Consider the following 17309-nt stretch of genomic DNA (forward strand, 5'->3'; position numbering starts at 1 on the left):
AGTTTTTTTTTTTTTGGAAACTTGCTAGCAATTAGGAACTCGTGGTTCTGTGTCATATTGGGGATGCGAGATGAAAACGAAAACTCACCACGCGCATTCAATTTGCGTTGTTTGGCAAGCACCGGCTGAGTTTTTGAGCACGGCCTTAGGCCACAATTTTTGGATGCTAAATCACGGGACGGCAATTGGCGACGCGTGTCTCGGGCCTGTTGACATGGCATCATCGTCGTCGTCACTGGGCTCCGGGTCCTCATCATTGGACACCCGCATGCTGTAGCCGTTTTTTCTATTTCATAAGCCGCAGGTCAAGTCATTATGCATGCCCTTTGATTGGCGGGGGGTCGAAAAATGAAGCTAATTTCGTTGGCATGGCCAGCCGGCGTTTGAATGGGCTTAGAGTCTGGCAAGCCACTTGAATTAATTTATCTTATCGCCGGCTGCCTGCAGTGGGAGCAGAGATGTGGGGGGCTTACGGGGAAATAGGTCCCTGACCAGGGCCAGTCCGCATCATGCATTGTTGACGCTCAAGTTCCACTTATCAGCATCAACAGCAATAAAAGCAGCAGCAGCAGCAACAGCAAAAGCAACAATGACTGGCAGCCATCACGGGCTTCATTTGAGGGCATAAATTGTTATGCCATGCGCTTTTCACGCGACGACCCGGTTTTCTACGCCATTAGCCGCTCAAGTGGAGGGCTGGAAAAAAGTGTTGCATACTTAGGCGCGCCGTTTGTCCTTCGGTTGAAATTCAATTTGCGCTCTCTTTAAGAACGCTTCACATTGGCCCATAGTGTGTGTTTGTGTGCGGCCAGCGTGCCTCACATTGTGGCAAGTCAATTATTTTCTTGTTTAGCAAATTGCTACACATTCTGGTTTTGTGTAGACATTGTTGGGCCCGTGCTTTGCTCAAGTTCGTTTTACCCCAAGTTACCCGTGTGTCTGTGCCACATCCTTCTCATCACTATCATCATCATCATCATTGTGCCGGCTTCGTTAAAGTTACTTTTTCTTGGCATGATTTTTTGGTTAACAGACACGTTTGTTAAGCGAACAAATACACGAAAACAACCATAGACAAATGGGAAACAAAAACCAAAGTCTTATGAGGTTGTGCATCGCGTCTGTATGTTCTTCTTATTTAGATGCAAATCTGCGAGCTTCCAATTAAAAATGATATCAACACATTTAGTTACAACACATAAAAGTCTTGTATTAAAAAGGGATAACAAACGACTAAAACTGACTAAAAGGCTTATGAAATATGTTGAAACTAAGCTTGACATAAGTTTTTGGTTATGTAAAAAGGCAAAAGCAAAGCATTTCCTGTGCACAAACAAAAAAATTTACAAAAAACAATAACAATTTAATAAAATAATATGTTTTTGTGGGTATTTAGGAGTATTTTTACTGCATTCTTCGTAAAATAAAAATATATTTCTCTATAACTCAAAATACCCAAGAAACACAACTGAAAAACAATGAAATGATATTTAAAAAACAAGGATTTTAATTTTTTAGAATTAAAGGCTTATGCCATTGTTATACATTAAATATCTTAAATATTTTATCTCTCACAATTTGTATTTGTATATGCTGAATATGGTTTTGTTCTAGGGTTTTTTGAAATATATTAGTAATAGTTTTTATATAACCAATAGATCGAGTTACTTGGAAGTTAATTAACCTAAATGTAGTGTCAATTTTTAAACTATACCAGATGGGTTATTGAAAGTGGGTTGTTGATTTCATTTGGATTTTTTCTCAGTGTTATTAACTCCAAAACGTGTCTGGATTGAACTAAAGTAGATTTTGGCGATAGCCGGACTCTAATGCTTGATAGATGCCTTTCGCAAGTGCTTTGCAAGCTTACTCGCATTCAGCTTACCACTAGTAAGGATGCAACTAGAAATGCAACTGACAGCTGTAAGCCATTGATGGGCTGTGGAGGGCCAAAGATTGAGCTTAAATAAAATATCCTCAAAAATGTCCCATTTTAGGTCGTCAATGGAGGGTAGCCAGGAGAGGGCAGCCAAATTGACCAATTAGAGGAGCTGGGTGGGGTCGAAATAGTTTTTGGTTGTTAAGGCTTGCATAATTTTTATGCAAGCGTGCATTGTTATTTGCCTTGTTAACAGCAGCGTCAGCAGGAGTCGGGTTCAGAGTTCTGGCCCATGCATTCATGGCAACCTCAACGACAAAGTCAACGTCGTTGTTCAAGTGCACCATGAAAAGGACACACACACGCAGCAAGCAGGAGGCAGGAGTCAGGAGGACGAGGAGCAGAAAGCCAGGCCAGGCAGCAGAGTCATAATGCAAATATGCCATAAACTCAAAATGTCAGAGCAAAGTGCAACAAGAACAGCGGAGGACGAGCAGGAGCACAAGGATATAGGACACAGAACGCAGAACCCAGGAGGCAGGACGCAGGACCAGGGATAAGGACAGCAACGGCAACATCTCAACATGATGTGCCTTTGTTGCTATTGCTACTCAGAAGACCAGGCTTGCAGAATGGCCAGGAAGACAGGTTCTGCGATTGATGGATGGAAGCAAAGGATGAGAACGAGACGGAAGAAACGACCGAGGAGATGCCACAATCAACGTCATTATCCGATGGCATTGAGCGTGCTTAAATTGTCACCTCAAGGAAGACCGGCTGACCAGGACAAGGCGAAGGAATTTCAATTAAACTCTGCAGCTGATAGAAATATTTGCACATTTATTTTAAGTGTTTAAGTAAATAACACCAAATCTGTTTAATGAAACACAAAGGCAGCTTCGTCTAAATTAATCTGTGCAGCAAGGACAACGGCCAGTTTTGTAGTTTTCCGTGTGCGTGTCAGCCCTAATTGGCTTAATATATTAAAAATACGTATGTAAATTGAGCAAAGCCAAAGAGGGATCAAAATGAAATTTAATAAATCAAAGCATATTGTGCATGAAAATGAAGGTAAGCTTGGGCTAAATACTCTGTTTTAAATTCCTGAGATATTCTCTCATTTAATGCCATTAAAGAACGTTTCCTGAAATGAAAATGAAACATCTTATGATCCCTAATAAACCCAAAGCGAGCTCGGGGATTATTTAAGCTAGGAAAATGTTAAGGATAAACAAACATAACCTCGTTAATTATGAAAAATTATCTATTGATGTGACTGGCCCGAAGGTCCAACTTCTGGGCAAGTCACGTGGCGAAAGGTAATTTTCACAGCCATTAAAATGAGCAATAAGCCCCCCGACAGCTGGACTCCAGGGCATTAGTGCGTTCTTCCATCGTTTTGTGGCTTTTATATAATTGCACTTTATTAAGTGAATTCAGAGTATACGAACAAAATTCTGATTGTGTGCGTTACAGTGTTGCGTTGAATTTGCAATAAAGAAATATTTAACAAACTCAACTTGTATTCGAAAAAAAATTACACGGATTAAAAAAGTTTACAACAGTACAACTTAAGTACAAATTGTTTGTTCGGCGTGTAAGTATAAACGCTTTTTAAATAAAGAGTATTACACAATCTTAAATTCATTCATTAATTTATCGATACAAAAACGTAAAAAAAATTTGTAATCTTACACGACTTAAAGCACTTAAAATAACAATATATTTAGAACTAGAATATTGGAAGATTATAATAAATTATTTAAATTAACTACAGGAAATGAGCCTAAATATTTCCAACATTATTTTGCGTCCAGGGGATAGTTAACATTGATATAATCATGGACAAATTCAAATTCATAAATTGTAAAATGTTTATCCTATTGCTAACAGAAAGTAAAGTGCATGAATTATACATTTTTATTATAATGTATATATGTGGTAGAAGTGTGCTGATTTAGGTGTAGATTGAGATTGCAGTTCTCAAGCATCAGATGATTTATGAGCTCCATAGAGTTTCACTTTCAAAAAGTATGTTTTTCTCTTAAAAAACATTTACACAGAACATTTTAAACAAATAATGAGATTGCATTAATTTATTCAAAAAACGTTTCTCAATTTGGATATTTTTCTAAAACATGTAACCCAAAACTAACAGAACTATTTAATTATTTTTTAAAACAAACTGCAAAACTATCAGTGATTGCTATCTATTTCAGCAATTAGTCGAATCAAGCAGATTTGCAATTTACAGTTATGCATGTTTATGTGAATTATTTATTCAATGAATACGGCTTTAATGTGATCAACGAAAAACGCTTAAATGCATTGCGGGTGTTTGTGTTCGAGTGTTTGTGAGGTGGCTAGTCCGCCTGTTTCACATTAAGTGTAGAGTTATTTATGAACATTAATACATATTCAACTAATGACCCTAAAACACGTACACATTCGGTTTAAAGGCTCTTCTCTGTCTGCAAACATTTGCATGGTAATGCCATTAAAACCATCTCGCCTGTAAAATATAATAAAATTAAATGGAATAGTTCCGCTGCCTAAGCGTTCATTGATTTAGGCAAATATTAGCTTAATAAACGAGCACATACGCATTGAGACTTTTTGACATAATTGGCTATGGTTAACAGGATACTCTGAAATTTCAGCAACTGTCATAAACAGCAAGGGACAGTGGCACTGAAATGGTTTGAAGTCGCCCAGGGGATCAAAGAGCCTACGCCCTTCCCACCCGCTCTCTATTTGCCACGTTGGAGTATGCCACTAATTTTATAATGCAAGCCACAAGACACAAAGCCAAAATACTAGAAAATACAAGTCAAGTTTCAGAGGTGTGACATAATAACAGGTAAGTACAATGCGCCTGATAAGGTCTGAATTAGGAAAACATTATTGAAGATTCTTCAAAATAAAATATTTCTTTGAAAATTAATCGAGTTCCGCAAGCAAACTTGGATTTATATAAACAACACACTAAAGTCAAAACATTTACTATATTTTACATAATCATTCAGATTAATAAAACTTAACCTTATTATTTAAATTATTTTTGTTTATTTTTTATTTATCTTAATAAATTAAATAAATGGTAAATATACTTTTTACTGTTAGGAAATGTATATAAAAATATAAGTGTACTTTCTTTCTTTTTTGTTTAATTGTAACTGAACATCTTTATTTACTTTGTATTGAAAACGATGATTCCTCTAATGCTTGAACAATTTATTTGTTTTATTTTAAAAGCTCGTAATGTTGCTTTAAAAACCAATAAAACAACATTCTTTTAAAACATTTTTACAATTTGTTATTATTAATTTTATATTAAGAATTGGCTAGGCTCAATTTTTTTTTTAAATTCTTGTTTATTTTTTTGACTTGCATTATATGTATCAAATACAATGTTATTAATATTTCTGTCTCGCACTGTTTTATAGTTTTCCTGCTCTAATGGTTTGTCTCGGTCAGCATTTGGCTTCGTTTTTGTGGTTTCACCATTCTTGTCTTTGTGGAAATGGATATATCTGGCCATTTCTGTGCGGGTCCTGTCAAATTGCTGCGTTGACAACTGACATGTGCCTACAGTCTCCTTGTCCCTCCATCTGTTTTCTCGAGAAACGTTAGCTTTATTATAGCCTTTAATTACTGTTGGCCAGTTAGCCAGCTTGCCAGTTGTCACGGCCAGCAAACTTAATACCGCTTTCACTTGCTTGAATTTCAAAACCTTTCGTGTTTACAGCATTTGCCTGTAATTTTATTACATTCCTTTCTCGCTCTCGTCGGCCTATCTTCGACTCTTTCTCCCTCGCAGTGTCTTCTATTTCAGCCTGTCTCTTCATAAATAATTAATGCCTTTGAGGTATGTAAACTAACAGGATACGGTTGTTCAACGGCATGTCCTTGAGTGTGTGTGTGCGAAAACGAGTGTCTACTTTATGTCCTGTAAATAAATTTGAGTGCGTTAGCGTAATTGTGTTTGCTTTGGCCAACAAGTATTACCTTCCTGCATATGTATAATGGCTATAAAGCCAAGACTTTCGGGTTAATGAGTGTATCTAGTTAACGGTTGTAAGTGGTCCTCCTGGTTCATCAGACATAGTTAGAAATTTGAAATGGACATGGGTCGATCGTAAAAAGTTTGTTGCTTATAATTTTATTAGATTATAATACTTAAAGCTTAACCATTGAGTTAATTAATTTTTAGTGTGGTAGTTATTATTTTGTTTACCAAGACTAAATGATTTAAAATACATTTAAACGTTTTTCAATTAACTAGGTGTATAACGCTCCTTACGACAGCTAATATATTTATTACTACAAGTCAAGGATATTTAAATTCAATGTGTTTTACTCAATGGCAAATTATTCCCTTAGTTCAATAAATCATTGCCATCAATTTATGTTCATTTTGAAAACCATTGAAAATGTGTTAAGCCATTGCATATCGACAAAAGTCGGACACTTAACTTCATGTCTCGAAACAAATCGATAGAGCACATAGGTGCACATCTCAAGTTTCTATTCTTTAATCAGCCCTATCGAAGTTATTGCTTTTTAGAAAACAAAAATGCACCTGCATAAATGCAGGTAAACCGACAAGCTGATGCTTATGACAATGGCGTGCAATTTAAATACGCCAGCCAGCTTAAATGAAAAGCAGCCGCCGGAGAAGAGGCCACATCGCAACATTGCAGTAGGCGAAAATTGGTGTCTAATAAACACATAATCAAGGTTCATTTGCTGCAGGAGGAACTGAATTGCATTAGCACAAAGGCTGACATGCCACCGCCCACTTGCCACCTTTCGCCCGCACAGTTTGCCAACTTGTCGACAAATATGTGTGCAACATATTTGGCCTACAGGCGTGTCGTGTGGCTGCTCATTTCTCCACCCGTCCCCAAAATCCGTGACAGTTTAGTTTATGGCCCATAGCATTTTAAGGCGTATCTCAGTTACATTCGAATGCACTGCTTCGGCAAGGGCAACAACAAAGTAAGAGCATTGTAATGAGCTTATATGCCTTCGAAGCATGAAACACAATGCTCCCTTTGGCAAGAAAGCTCTTAAGCTCCAGAAGCTTCTGATCCAATTTCACCGGTTAAGTGAGCAAATACAAGTAACACCATCCCTTCAAATAATGATTGAATGCTCACCATAATCAATAGTGTCGGGCTTATTATTAATTAAAATAGATTTAAGATCAGAAGCCGGTCAGGCTGGTATTAACTTAAAAGAGAAGGAAAATTGCGTTAATAAGGTTAAAATAACAAAAGGAAAACCAATTACTTTACTGATACAATTTCTCGAAAACGTTGTACAGATTTTTTATTCCATTTGTATTTAAATATAATTAAAAATCTGAAAAGAATGTTCATAAAACAATTTTTTTTTTTTATAATTTTGTGAAATGATTTTTTTATTTTTCTACAGCAGAGCATGGACAAATTGTTTTAAAAATGGTTTGATGAAATCCATAAACTATTGCGATCCATTTCCTTTTTTCCTTTCCTTTTTTCCTTATTATTATAAAATAAGTTTGAAGTCAGGCATCAATGGCAACAATTTTACGCATTTTCAAGTGCCATGGTACGCAAAAATAGGCAAAAATACCAGAAGTTAATCGAAAACAATTTGCTACTTAATTTAAACTTCACTGTTACATAGTTTTCGAATATGTCTGGTACAGACTGCACTTTAGGTCTTGAGAACCATAAGTTTGTAATCAGAGAGCAGAGCCCAAACCACCCACTTACAGAACCACCTACACAATAGTCACCCAGTAGCCCAATTTCCCAAAAACACCAGGCAACACTCTAGTGCACCTACCCACTAATTGCTTTGGGCGTTGGAATGCCGGCCAGTTTGGCAGTCGGACAATGGCACTCGGTTTAGAGTGCTCCTCGCTGCCATCACGACCCCATCGTGACCTTAAGCAATGGCTTCTAATATGTGCCACGCCCACTAATTACAGCAATGGCTGTTCGCCCAGCGGAGTGGTTAGGGAAATTGTTAACTAATTATCAGTGAATAACGCATTTATTTATTACGCTTTCGAGTACAGCGGATAACTAATCGGAGTCAGAGTCGGAATAGAACAACTGCTTGGTTTTGCGCTTAACACATCTAATCTTGGGACCCTCGTCGGAATCCGATTCCTTGGCCTTGGAAGTGCTCCATCTGGGTTCATCGGACATTTCCCCGTCGGCCTCATTCTCACTTGAATCCTCTTTGTTTGAGTCATCTACATCTTCATCCCCATCACTATCCTGCCCATCGATCTCCGCTGGCTTTGTGGCCGTATTGCGGTTGCTAAGTATGCCTTGGGTGTCCTTTGCTTTGGCACCAAACTCCCGACCACGTGGCCTATTGCGAGTCATCTCGCGACTTTTCTCTCGCTCCTCTTTTCGAAGTTGGGCCAGCTCCTCCTTGACCCGCTGCTCACGATCCTGCACGGGATCAACGCCCATGTCCATTACCACCTTGACACAGCCTGTTTGCGGCTTATTCATCGCGCGATTGCGCATGCCTTGGACGTGACTCTGTCCGAATTTAGAGTCCAGTTTGGGGCGCAGCGTCATCTTGTCCTTGATCAATCCCTGGCCTTGGTAGCATGTCTCTTGGCGCACATACAAGTGGCTTAGGTCATCGGTCACCGGATGGTGCATCACATCGAAGACCTCGGCGCCCACATGGAAGGTCTCGCTGCCGTCGGACCAGCGAACCAGCCTCGAATTCGACTCCATCACCTTGTATTGGTTCTCCCGCCATCTCATTGTTGTCTTGAGCCGGTTAATGAAGTCCCCGCGAGACTGCTCGTCCTTCAGATCTTCTGCCGTCATGCGGTTCTCAAACAGCTGAGCTTTGTAGGCTGCGGATTCCAGTGGTATAAAATGAGGTACCCTTAAGAAATGAGACGGACCTCCAAGAAGTCCACTACTATCAGCTGGTACGGACATCTTGAATTTGCCCGTCAACTTGTCTCCAAAGATTTTCCGGTACTTATCATCAATTGAATTTTCTTTGGGTTGGCCCGTTTCATCCTCGCTGCTAAAGGAAATCTCCATCTCAGGCGATTCATTGCGAAGTTTTTCCAAATTTTCTTTGGGTTGGCCAGTTTCATCCTCGCTGCTAAAGGAAATCTCCATCTCAGGCGATTCATTGCGAAGTTTTTCCAAATTTTCTTTGGGCTGGCCAGTTTCTTCCTCGCTGCTAAAGGAAATCTCCATCTCAGGCGATTCATTGCGAAGTTTTTCCAAATTTTCTTTGGGTTGGCCAGTTTCTTCCTCGCTGCTAAAGGAAATCTCCATCTCAGGCGATTCATTGCGAAGTCTTTTCAAATTAATTGTTTCTCTTGACTGCTGATCGGAATTTATATGAAGACTGTCAAAAGAATCTGATTGGTCTTGCAGTAATTTCATCTTGCCTATAAATTCGGTCGGTTCATCTCCTGAGCATGGACTTGGAATGTCTGGCGATGTCCTGGAGAGCAACGATAATACATTGCCATTTGAACTAGAAACTGGAGAAATTGGTATTTTTTCCTTGTCATTATTATCTCCTTTCGGTTCTTCTTCTAAGCTTTGACTATCAGGAAATGACTGGTCCTTGGAGTTCGATATTTCGGTAGGTTTCATGGAGAGTGATGAGGGTACACTCCCACTTGAACTGGGAATTGGAGGAAATACTCTGGGCATTATAATCTTGTCATTATAATCTCCATTCGGTTCTTCTTTTATTCCGTGGCTATCAGGAAATGACTTGTCCTTTAAGTTCGATATTGGCGAGTCTTTCATGGAGCGTGATGAATATACACTGCCACTTGATTTGTAGCGATTTTTCTCGATTCCTTCCAGTTCTTCCTCTGAGCTACCCACGACTTCTATTGGTGAAATGTTTCCTATCTCGGATAAGATTGTTATGGAGTCACTAGAAGAGGACATCGAGACTGAATCAGCTTGTTTTGAGGGCAATATTTCGTCCCCATCCACGCGTTCATCATTTGGTTCCGTTTTAACGATCAAGCTTGCAGAGTGCTCAACATCTTTTGGAGAGTGTTGGGGGGATTTCACCTCGGGGCTAAAGCTGGGGCTTGAGCTGGAGCCAGATCTGGAGCCAGAACTGGAGCCAGAACTGGACCTTGAGCTGGAGCCAGATCTGGAGTCTGAACTGGAACCAGAACCGGAACCGGAACCCGAAGAGGTGGAGGACCGTGCCCCATCCGGCAGCTCTTTAAGGGGCTTTTGACCTGTGTTCCCCACAGCACCGTTTGATGTTGGTCGCCGGGTACGGGAACGGCTCTTATGCAGCTTACGGTTAGTTGGGTTCCCTAGTTCATCACCGCTGGGGGACGACTCTTTCCTTGAGCACCTAGAAAATTAATTGGTCTTACTAAAGCCTGCAAATTGACATAGCCACAACTCACCCATTATCGAAGATTCTCGAATTTTCCTCATTCAAGCCTAACACAAAAAAAAAGAGGTAAAAGTAACTTGCTGACAACGACACTTTTTATTTATACGAACCACGCAGACTTAAGCGATAACGCTGTGCATCTGGATCAACCATAAGTGAGCTTCCCACGTAGATGTGGTAAAATAGTAAAAAAAAAACTACGGCAACGGAAACTTTTTCACAAAAGAATGTATGTTTCCCGATGACAGCAGATACAATCGATAATAGGCAGAGTTGCCACCTTTAATTTTATCAATAAGTGTTGTTAAACACGTTAGGTGTTTAAAATTACTTTTATGTGTTGGTATCTACCAATAAAAACAGATAAACATAAAATGTGTTATTTATATAAACAGACAGAATAGTTGTTGTAAAAGGCTTTTATTTTAATTTAGTTAAAAACAGGATATTAATTACTCAACTCTGGATAAATTATGAAAATACTCATAATTACATGATGGTTTTTACTAGAATGAAGAATTCGAGCCATGCCATATGCCATAATTTCCTCCAATTAAAAAAGCAAAAAATAAAATCCCTTATTCATTTAATATTTTGCAGACAGCAAGGACCTTTGTGCCTTTGGCCCGCTCATGCCACTCGTTCCACTCATGCTCATTTTACATGCCAGGGCAATAAAACATGCATCGCCATTTCCCACTCGTCATCGACTCTTGACGATATGGCCCGGCCCTTTTCCATATTGGCATAAGCTCTGTGCGTTTTTCCATTTTAATATTTTTATGAGTTCTCGATTAATTAAAACTCAACAGCAAGCACCTGCCCTGCGAATCGGCGGCGCCACGGAAACGCATATTGGATATTATCCGGCGAAGAGGTCATCAACTCGAAAGCAGGACAGCCCCTGGCGAATGCGGATCAAATGATTTATTCATAAATTCCGCATACGCTAAGGGCACAAAAAATGCTTGTAAGCCGCAAATAATTATTTACAATAAGTCGCCTGTAATGAGGTTACCGTGGCAGCCGTAATAACATGAACCCGTCGTTAAGGATTTTCAGCGTAAATTAATAAACGGAGAATTAAACGAATGTGCCGAGTAGTTGATGGCCATATATGGGTGCAATAATTGCCTGTCAACTGCTTAACGCTTTGCTTGGCCCGAAGCACCTAAAGGTCACCAGAATGGTTTTAAATTAAGGTGATATATATGAGAGAATTAAATTTAATTAATTGATCGGAGTACAACTTTAAAATGCGAACGAAAACTTAATTTAATTTTAAAGTATGCCTTTTCTTTGGGTGTACCGTACGCAAATACAACTTTATAAGCATTTTAAAATGTATTTAGCCAAGTGAATTGCGTCAAAAATGAATTCAATTTTATTTACTCAAAATCATCCGTCTCCATGGCAACAAGCCAGTTCCGCTCCAAATTTCTGCTTTTAAAATATCAAAATTAACAAAGTTTTTATTTTCAAATTAATTTTTAAATTAAATTATGGCACACAGCGGCGTTCGGCTTCCCGGAATTTTTTGTCCGGATGTAAGATTACAGTAATAAAAAGTAGCCTATCAATTCAAACGAGTTTTATTTAATTTACCAGGAAAGCATTGAGCAGTTTGTAAAACTTTACGGAAATGATAATTTTAGCAATATGATAATGGCTTTGACCGTTAGTCCTCCACATGATCGTCCTATTAACGTGCACACCACACCAGCTGATCCGCCACCGAGTATGATGGAGGTCAACCCGTTCCGGCTTAATGGGAATCCACCACCAATTGATGAGAGAAATCTTAAATTTAATCCTCGATATGGAGCCCAGTAGGTATTCAAATATAAGTTTTTCTTTTTATCTTATTAAATTTTCAAAGGATCAGGCCCGCATCAAATGGTGGCTTTGGTGACCAATATAGCCATTTGTCAAGTTTCATAAACTTCAAGCCCGCAATTCCTGAGAGACATGCCCGGCCAGGTATCCAAGATCAGCGTGAAAAGTATTACCACTCTGAACAGTATCAGCATATGAATTATATGTATCCACTTCCACCTGGACCACGATTTCCCTGGCTTTAAAACACAAATTTTTGGCTAAGTCCAGTTAAGCGTTCCCCTTCGCTAGTTTGTTAGTTTTCATAGATGAACAGTGTGCATATCTGTAACGAAAAGATTATTTTGTATTACAATTCGGCGGTGAATCCCTGAACTAAGAATAAAACATAAACAAGTATGTCTTCAAATTATTATTTAATTCCGAGTGGCAAAAGTTCTCATTGGATCCAAAAAAAAAAAATCTGGTATTTTCTGCTAAATTTGATAATAGCACAAGCAGAAAAAGGAAAATAGTGCAGAAAAAACCTTATAACAGTTTAAAATAATTTCCACAAAAGTTTTCGGACAAAACAAAAGAAAAACAAAGAGTGAGCAAAAGTGAAATAGAGCTGGAATCGTTTGTATTTTCTTTCTGTTTGTTTGGAGCTCTCAACTGCGGCATTCAAGTTTGTTAAACATTAAAATGGAGCTGCAATAGAAAAACGTTAACTAAACGCGAGCAGACAGCAAACAAAGCATCCCGCTTTAGGACATGTGTGTATGTGGGGGTAAAGCCAACACAAACACACTTCAACTCACACACTGGCTTAGCCTTCCAGGCATAGTGCAAAATAAACCAACAGTAAAAATAAATATTAAAATTTGTGCAATAAAATGCCGAGCAATAAAACTAAAATAACTAAGAAAGAAAAACCGAAAAAAAAAAAATAAATGGAAATCATCAGAAAAGTTTTATCCCCAAAGCGAAGTGTTTTCTTATAGACCGCCAGCGGAAGTGGCAAGAGGCAAGCGCAACCACCCACACACAACTGCACCACTTACTGTCTGTCTGCCAGTGTTGAAAAGCGCCTGGTGGGAGGGGCTGCCAGGCATTTAGTTTATCGCGCTTTCCAAATCTGAGGAACCGGCAGGATGTGGAAGGCACCAGGGCGCGGGCACAAGTAATACACAGTATATGAAAATAAAGAAAGAAATGCTGTAAAAATAAGTTTAATATATCCGCATTAAGATTGCCCAAGATTACCGCTCCCCGAGTGTTAACACACGCAGTGCTGTAATATTTTTAGCTCGAAAAAATGCATCCAGCGAAATGATATTTAAACTAAGTAAACATAACGTAAGATCTTAAATTGTGTGAATTGTGAACCTCACTGTTTTATTATAAGAAAATAATAATGTAATTTTTATAAACGAAACTTATATTTTCGAATTTTTCCAAAAGACTGAATTCGGTCAGCTGTTCGTCAGCTGTTCCATACAAATTCAACTATCTGGAATTTCTGCATTTCAGCAAACATGATATATTAACAGTTTTGCTTGTGCGTCAATCCAATAATTCGTTGTTTTAGCTTTACATAGGCAATTCAATCAAAACTTAGATTATAAAACGCTATTGCAGTTTACAAATTTAAAACAGCTGTTTAACATTTTCAGCAGGTAACAGTTTGGGACAGTAAACCAATTTCAAATTAGTTACATACATCATAATTACGCCTATTTTTACAACAAAAAAAAAACTTTAAAAACTCGACAAATTTTTAAATTTGCTAGTTTCCGAAAAAAAGCCAACTTGGGCACACTAGCTCCTTCAAGATGGCGGATGTCGATGGCGGAATTCATTTTGCGGTTGACTTTCGTCTTTAAGTATGCAACGTTCTCCTGCATTTTTTTGGCCGGGCAAAGCAAAGCAAACAGCACGAAGCAAAAGCAAGAAGCCAAAGCTTGCATGTGTTGTGTAGGAAGGAATATCAAGAAAAAAAAATCGAAGCGGAAAAATGCCAAGCAAAGGCCATCAAGGGGGTGGGAGCTGGGGCGGAAAGCCAACACCTGCCGGTGGAGGGCGGAAGTAGGCGGGGCCTGTTGTGCGGGCTGCTTTCGGTTGCCGCTACCGCTCGGAATTCAATAAAGTGCCGCAAATGATTACTGCATAAAAGAAATGTGCAATCCTGTTTGCCGTTGTTTTTGCAGCTTGTGCATCCGGCAGCATTTAGTAGATGAGAAATGGTGGAATACAAGATAAAAGTTATGTGTGCACAGATGTGGTTAAAACAATAGCACCGCCAATCGAAAAATGAAAATGCTTTCCTAGTTTAAAAGTTTTCAACAAAAGTAACACACAAAAAACAGCATTTCAAAAACAGGTGCAATTTCTTATGTACAAGATATTAAAAAAATGTAAACGTATTTTAATCGGATACATTCTTTATTTATTGCTTGAAAAAGCTTCAGAAATTTGCATATCAAATTGTAAATTGGCTTTTATATTGTAACGATTTGCTTTGGTTATTTTGTTTGTTGTTGCTGTCTGTTTATAAAAAAGTTTTATAAACATTATTATTCTTTTTTTGGGGAAGATCATTTATAACCAAGGTTAAGCCTATTATATTTGCTGTCAAGCCACCGCTATGTTTTTAACCTTATCTGTGGTTGTGTATGTAAAGGAATAAGCAAGTGACGAATTGCTATGCGGCGGTAATAAAAATTAGATTATTCCATTGGGAATGAAATTGATTCTCCTCCTGCATCCCGAGGCCAACACAGAAATCGATTTGATGTGCACTGAGGGCTTCTTCCCGTCTCCACTTTACCGCCCACCCACCTTGAAGGTGGACGTAGATAACCAAGCGGAACTGTGGCCTTTTTCCACTTTGCTTGGCGGCTGCTCGCCCAGTTAGATGGCTATCAACGCCCTCGACAGACAGTCGGGAAAACATCTCGATGGCATAGGGACGAATGTCAAAAGCAAATGCAACGGAAAAACGTCAACTTAATGGTCCACAACAGTTGTAATGTTCGCCACGTTGCTGACGATGTTGCTGCTGGGTTTTCATGTTGCCGGGGTGTCAGCATTAGTCAATGCTCGAGGGCGGGGTGGCACAAATGATTTTATGTATGGCTTGAAGCATTGCACCACCAGCCGCGACAACAGTGGCGACAGCAACACCAACAACGGCAATGGTGCAAAGCAACAAACATGCTACAATAAAGTTTTGTGAAACAACTGCAACTACGGGAAAAAAAAACCCTTAACTTGTTGTTCTTGCTGCTATTGCCTCTGATACTAGTTGTTGCTGTTGCTGCTGCAGTTGCTGTTGCTGCTGTTGCTGCTGTTGCCGCTGCACCTGACGCTGCGTTGAACTCATCTCCGACGGTGCTGTCGCCGTTGTTGCTTTCGGCCATTTCCGTCGCCCAGCGCACTTAGTACGACGCAGCAATACAGACATGAATACACAAATACACTCAACGAATTCATTTTTGATTTTTGGAAAACACCAAACTAATTTCAAAGGTAAAACATAAAACCGAAAACACAAAAAGAAATATTTTAATGTGTAAAAAATTTTTAAAGCAATATTAATTTTTATTATTTAGAGCACCGCTTCTTAACTTCTCAAATCCCTTTTTATATGCAAGTTGTTGTGTTTTTTTGAATTTTGAACAATTTTGTTAACATTCTTTTAAATTTTTTCTAAAGAAAACCTGAATGGCACTTTATCCAAAACGCCTTTATATATATTAAATTTTAAAATTTTACAAAACTGAAAAATCGTTTGCATGGCAAAGCTAGATAACAAACAAATTAAATTTACTTATAATGCACCTCAGCTGCAGTTAATCATTTCAGTGTACAGACTGAAAATTGTAGACGAGACGCGCATGCAAACTTCCCAGTTAATGACGCAACTGTGGCGTGTTTGTAAAGTGTTGAAATTGAAATTATACCTTTGGGGGCTTTGGAGTTGTTTCCATTCTTATTGTTGTTGCTGGCGATGTTGTTGTAGCTATTGCACAAAATGCATTGAAGTGTAGTTGCGTCAATGTTTGTTGTTGTTGCTGTTCTTGCTGGCCGAACAACAATAGCAACAATAATGTTAATGAAAACAAACATTACCGAGAACAGCAAAAGCAGCAGCAGTTGGGAAATAGAAAGGATCGCAGCCCAGGACAACAAAACAGCAAAACGCCCTCAGCCAAATTGCCAAAGCAAAGACATTAGACCTCACAGACTGAGCAAAGTTTAAGCCTGGGTTTCAGCAACGGCAACTAATGCATATATGAAGGCAATTCCAGTTTGGTTGTTGCTTAATTAAGTTATGAAAAGTTCAATATTGAATGAATAAAATATACACACCGAGTGCAAAAGGGAAAACTTAATAGGCTAAACTAAACTGCTGATTTAAAGTTGGTTTTAGATTACACATAATCCTTGAACACATTATCTTGGCACTAAATTGATATATTTTTAAAGGATTTGTTAAATCAAATGGCGTTCTCTGATCTTAAAAGCAATAACGGGTCTTCCTATACATTTTTCAACCACCCAAGCGACTTGAGTAAACAATGTGTAAAAAGTATTATTTTCAATCTAAAAAATTGTACCTTAAAGCATAATTATATTATATTATATATATTTTAACTTTCTAACGTTCGTTCTTTCTTCTAAGTGAATGTGACCATGCTGTTACAATCTAGGGTAATTATTACGACATCAGCTGCAGGAAACTTTATTTTACAATTTTTTTTTGTCTTGTAAAAAGTTTGAGCCATTTAATTAAGTTCAAATAAAATTGGCATTCAATTTGCCTTCGCCGCGCGATTCGTATTCATTGTCTGTGCAATGCCGTGGACGTCATTTAAAGGCACTAATTCCGATTTACGAGCACCCATCTATGTAGAACGCCCAAGCCATGAACACGCTCACCTCATCTCTCAGCTGGCATTCTCATTTGACATTGCCAACCAATAAACTAAAATAAAATGCCAACGCAGGACACTTAAAAGTCTGTAACTTTTTATGGCCAACGGACGAGCGCTGATGATGGCTGGCCACATCATTATCAACGTCAACGTTGGTGCTCGCCCCATCCTTTGTCCTTTTGCCCGCCGACACTCCACCATCACATCACTCCAATTCTCCTCTATCCTCGTTTTGCCGCTCGCATCTCATCTGC

At 38.7% G+C, this 17309-nt stretch overlaps 2 protein-coding genes across 4 annotated transcripts; one reads left to right on the plus strand and one right to left on the minus strand.

Annotated features, from left to right (window-relative positions):
* Nucleotides 1-7892: 7892 nt before the first annotated feature.
* On the minus strand, nt 7893-10642 carry LOC128251925 (RNA polymerase-associated protein LEO1). The gene is made up of 3 exons (XM_052979198.1): nt 10411-10642; nt 10311-10347; nt 7893-10255 (listed from the first exon to the last, which is right to left on the minus strand). The coding sequence occupies exons 1-3, from the start codon at nt 10451-10453 to the stop codon at nt 7957-7959; spliced, it is 2379 nt and encodes a 792-aa protein (XP_052835158.1). The 5' UTR covers nt 10454-10642; the 3' UTR covers nt 7893-7956.
* Nucleotides 10643-11650: 1008 nt separating this feature from the next.
* On the plus strand, nt 11651-12535 carry LOC128251931 (uncharacterized). Of its 3 annotated transcripts, XM_052979210.1 has the most exons (4): nt 11667-11847; nt 11909-11926; nt 11983-12129; nt 12180-12535. In XM_052979210.1, coding segments are annotated over exons 1-4 (369 nt in total). In that variant the 5' UTR covers nt 11667-11845; the 3' UTR covers nt 12382-12535. The 3 variants fall into 3 exon arrangements, with proteins under 3 accessions (XP_052835169.1, XP_052835168.1, XP_052835170.1); XM_052979209.1 differs by having other exon boundaries at nt 11651-11847; nt 11909-12129; nt 12186-12535; XM_052979208.1 differs by having other exon boundaries at nt 11656-11847; nt 11909-12129.
* Nucleotides 12536-17309: the final 4774 nt, after the last annotated feature.

Source organism: Drosophila gunungcola, chromosome 3R (genome assembly GCF_025200985.1).
Source record: "Drosophila gunungcola strain Sukarami chromosome 3R, Dgunungcola_SK_2, whole genome shotgun sequence".
Classification (NCBI taxonomy): Eukaryota; Metazoa; Arthropoda; class Insecta; order Diptera; family Drosophilidae; genus Drosophila; species Drosophila gunungcola.

What these genes read in the sequence shown, in the direction of transcription:
- LOC128251925 (XM_052979198.1), bottom strand. Translation starts at nt 10,453, where the DNA reads ATGGTTGATCCAGATGCACAGCGTTATCGCTTAAGTCTGCGTG. An exon ending in TTATCGCTTAAGTCTGCGTG is followed by an intron (nt 10,348 to 10,410) that starts GTTCGTATAAAT and finishes TTTTTGTGTTAG; the next exon opens with GCTTGAATGAGGAAAATTCG. An exon ending in TCGAGAATCTTCGATAATGG is followed by an intron (nt 10,256 to 10,310) that starts GTGAGTTGTGGC and finishes TTAATTTTCTAG; the next exon opens with GTGCTCAAGGAAAGAGTCGT.
- LOC128251931 (XM_052979208.1), top strand. Translation starts at nt 11,803, where the DNA reads ATGGCACACAGCGGCGTTCGGCTTCCCGGAATTTTTTGTCCGGAT. An exon ending in CCGGAATTTTTTGTCCGGAT is followed by an intron (nt 11,848 to 11,908) that starts GTAAGATTACAG and finishes TTAATTTACCAG; the next exon opens with GAAAGCATTGAGCAGTTTGT. An exon ending in AATCCTCGATATGGAGCCCA is followed by an intron (nt 12,130 to 12,179) that starts GTAGGTATTCAA and finishes AAATTTTCAAAG; the next exon opens with GATCAGGCCCGCATCAAATG.